The 3,958-nt window shown below is 39.7% G+C and overlaps 1 protein-coding gene across 1 annotated transcript; it reads left to right on the top strand.

Moving 5' to 3' along the window:
• The first annotated feature begins 7 nt into the window (after positions 1-7).
• On the top strand, positions 8-3,931 carry LOC102291871 (GTPase IMAP family member 8). Its single transcript, XM_014331668.2, has 4 exons — positions 8-1,016; positions 1,091-1,212; positions 1,300-1,984; positions 2,076-3,931. The coding sequence occupies exons 1-4, from the start codon at positions 266-268 to the stop codon at positions 2,258-2,260; spliced, it is 1,743 nt and encodes a 580-aa protein (XP_014187154.1). The 5' UTR covers positions 8-265; the 3' UTR covers positions 2,261-3,931.
• Positions 3,932-3,958: the final 27 nt, after the last annotated feature.

The raw sequence follows: 3,958 nt of genomic DNA, 5'->3' as shown, positions 1-3,958 counted from the left end.
AATAAAGCTCCAAAGTAAAATGTCAAAGAAAATATTTGTACTTATACTAAGTCAAGATCTTACAAAGATATTTTAATGTGCTAAACGCAGTGATCACATGACGAATATAAAATTGTGCTGTAACTATAAACTGTAGATGAACTACAACCATTTGCCTTGTAGATGTCATGTCTCACAGCCAAATATGGCTTTCGCAGTAAGAGGAGCTCTCTTGATAAACTATGTGACACACATCATTATCTAACCATCAAATGTAATTTGATGCATGAGACTACTGATTAGTTTACCTTGCGATTCTGCAGGTGGTAAAACCCCACCAGCACATTTAAGACTAGTGATGGTTGGTGCTCAGTGGTCAGCTAAGAGCTCGGCTGGAAACACCATTCTGAGGAAAAAGGCTTTTGCTGTTCATCACAGAAGAACAACGATGTCCTGTGAAATTAATCACGGCGTTCTGGGAGAAAGGAGACTCGCAGTGGTGGATTCTCCTGGTTGGTTCTACAACCACACCCTTCAGGACACCTCTGAGACAGATAAACATGAAATAGAGAACAGTGTGTACATGTGCACTCCAGGACCCCACGCAGTGCTCCTCGTGGTCGGCCTGGCATCTGCATTTAATACATCCTACCACAGAGCAGTCCAGGAGCACATGAGTCTGTTTAGGGATGATGTCTGGAAGCACACCATTGTTCTGTTCACTAGAGGTGATTGGCTGGGAGTGAAGACTGTGGAAGAACGTATAGAGAGTGAGGAAGGTCTGCAGTGGCTGATGAAGCAGTGTGGGAACAGGTACCACGTCCTGGACAACATGAAGGATAATGATGAGATGCAGGTACAAGATCTCCTGGAGAAGATTGAAGAGATGTGGGCAGGAAATGAAAACTCACATTATGAAGTTGATCTGGATCGTGAAGCACAGCTGGAGGCCAGAAAAGAGGTTGAAGGAAAATTAGCTAGGAGGATCAGAAAGACCACTGAAAGACAATCAAGAATACTGGGAAAGTTATTTGAAGGTAATCAAGAAATCATCAAATAATTATGGCATTATTTTAGTCACTCTTTCAGTTTAAACTTTACTTTTTTACAGGAGAGAGGCTGACAATCACTGACCTGAGGATTGTACTGCTTGGCAGAGAGGAATCTGGGAAGAGTATGGCAGGAAACAACATCCTTTTTGAAGAGATATTTGAGAGAGTTTGGGTGAAGAAGGTAACCAAATATAATGCCCGAGGTTCACGTGTAATTTATCAGGTGTCATGATCATTGAATAATGTTTGGATCTTTGTTTCTATGCAGGAATTCGAGGACCGGAGAAGAACAGAAAAGTGTGTAAAGCATGAAGGAAATTTAGGTGGAATAAATGTTGCAGTCGTTGAGACTCCAGGCTGGCCTGCAGACACGACGGCTCCTGTCTGGCTAAAAGAAGAAGTTCTCCGCAGCGTCTCCATGTGCGCTCCAGGCCCTCATGTTTTTCTTTTGGTTGTTCCCATTTCCAAAGCATTCACAGAGGAAGACCACAAAGCACTGGTTGAGCTGTTGATGCCCTTTGGAGAGAGAGTGTGGAGACATTGCATGGTGTTGTTCACCTGGGGAGACTGGCTGAATGACAGACTCATTGAGGAGCACATTGCAGGAGAGGGGAAAAGCCTCCAGTGGCTGGTGGAAAACTGTGGGTACAGATACCATGTCCTCAACTGCCATGGTTTGGGTTATCATTTTCCTGTCAAACTGCTCTTCCAAAAAATCACTGACATGATCACACGGAACAAGGAACAATGCTTCACTGCTGAAAGCAAACAAGGGAAAAAACACAAACTGCCCTGGCGATCAAGACAGTCTGTGCTGACAGAAGAAGAGTGGAACAGGAGGGAGCAAGAGCTGATAGACCGAATGTTGAGAGCTGTTGTAAATGAACCAGAAGAGCCAACACAACCATTTGTGAAGCGAGGAGCCAGCTTGGATGGAGTTTTCATTCCAAGCAGTGAGTTGATATTAATTAGAGAAAACTCTGAATTTGTTTTATATTTTTACTTGGAGGTATGATATCAAATAGCATTTAATTTCTGTTTCAGTGAGCGGAGACGCTCCCTCCGAGTTTGGGAACATGTCAGAACTTTTTAATCAAAGAGCACGTGCCAAAGTGTCTGAATGGCTGAAGACCAGAGCTGGAAACTCTGATGTCACCTCGGGGATTGGCAGCATGAGCGCCTCAGCCAGTCATGTGGATGAAAGTCCTCTGCCTGATGAAAACGATTAACCAGCAAGTTCTGTGAAACATTAAATAATTTGAAAATAATAATAATAATTTGAATTCACACATTCTTGTTAAAAACAGAAACACATGATAATCTGATCTTTTTTCCAATATCAGAATCAGAGAGACTTTATTTATCCCGAAGGGGCAATTAAGATAAATATTAAATATTGTTTTTTGGATTTAATAGTGCATGCCCAGCCACTTGGGTTGGCACACTGTATTTTTATGAAAAAAATAAAGTCCTGCTAATTTAATATTTACATTTTTGTTCTCTTACTCTTATCATTTTTCACAATAAAATGGGGAATTGACCCATTTAAAAACAATGTTAATGTTTGTAAATAAAGAAATATTACATTTATTAATCATGTCAATTCCCTGCACCTGTCACAGACATGAAGGTCAAGTGTTGAACGTCATATTGACGTCCAGGTTGGGTCATGGTTGGATGTTCAAATTGTGGACCAAGTTTGGACGTGTATCGATGCCCAGAATTGGTCATGGACCGATGGACCTAATACAGACATGCTCTGCCCATGTATCTGACGTCCAATGTTTTGTGGGTACAGGTTACGAAATTTTCTCAAAGTAAAGCAAGTCAAAATAATCGTTGTAGTGGGAAAAGAATCACAGCTCACGAACATTTCTGTCACTTCAATGTTCTGTTGTTGCTCTGAGGTTTACTGCTTTTTGTGGATTTAAATTAATTAAATTAAAATAATCTCTGCTACATTTTATGTAACCTAACTGTGACATGAACACCAAAGCAACTGTGCACCAACACAGTGCATTATTGTAGATTCATCACAGTGACAATCTAACATGTTTATCCTGCACTAAACTGCTGAGTGTTGTCATGGAACATCTGAATAACAAAAACTAAGTACACACTTTGTTTTGTTTTGCTGGGTATATCACAATATATAAAAAGCTGAACTTCACATCATACACAACCAATATCTTATTTAAAAAATAAACACATTACATGTAAGCTTCAAATTTCCTTTTTATCAAATGTCCCCGAGTAGTCCTTACCTTTAAAAATAACCTCTCTTCTTCTTCTGTTCTGCCTTTCTCATGTTTCCCCATCTCTGAGTGAACAGCTCTCATTTCTTTCTTCCCTGTGAAATAAAACACCTGTACCTGTACCTGTGTGACACAGAAACAATTTGTGTGTTTGCTGATATTTGTTGAGCTTACATAAACACTGCATTTGAAATTATCTGCCATTAAAAAAAGAACAAACAAAAAACCTTCTTACTCCCTTTATACTCGCTCCTCTTCTGTAGGGCTAGCTTAATGCTGAAGTACTGCAAACACACTGCATAAACTACCTTTTTGCCTCCTTCATTCCTTTGTATGCAATAAGCACTGGTGATGGATACACCAGTAGAATGGTCTTTATATATCTTTGTTCTATTTTGTTAGTCCCATATTTATTGGTTTGAAGGCCCACAGTGGTTTGAAATAATACTTCCCCCAAATGTGTTAAGTAACAAGCCTGTTTTGAAAGTGTAAAGAGTAGAAAGGTCAGATATTTTTGTAAAAATTGAGTAAAAGTAAAAGGTTTCAGAAAAATAAGTACTACAGATACCAGAATATTGTATTTAATTACAGTAATGATGTTTTTGTCTGTGAAGGTTCTCAGTCATCCAGGTCATCGTAGTCAAAGGAGCTTGCAAAGAAAAGCGTCTGGAC

This window comes from Haplochromis burtoni, unplaced genomic scaffold, assembly GCF_018398535.1.
Source record: "Haplochromis burtoni strain Fernald_Lab_line unplaced genomic scaffold, NCSU_Asbu1 Contig_4432, whole genome shotgun sequence".
NCBI lineage: Eukaryota > Metazoa > Chordata > Actinopteri > Cichliformes > Cichlidae > Haplochromis > Haplochromis burtoni.
Note: the sequence above shows the minus strand (reverse complement) of the source record. Positions and strands in the feature narration are given on the sequence as shown.

Bases quoted from the DNA above. Each gene is read 5' to 3' on its own strand.
- LOC102291871 (XM_014331668.2), top strand. From the start codon at position 266: ATGAGACTACTGATTAGTTTACCTTGCGATTCTGCAGGTGGTAAAACC. The intron at 1,017-1,090 runs GTAATCAAGAAA...ACTTTTTTACAG, and splicing joins ACTGGGAAAGTTATTTGAAG to GAGAGAGGCTGACAATCACT. The intron at 1,213-1,299 runs GTAACCAAATAT...GTTTCTATGCAG, and splicing joins AGAGAGTTTGGGTGAAGAAG to GAATTCGAGGACCGGAGAAG.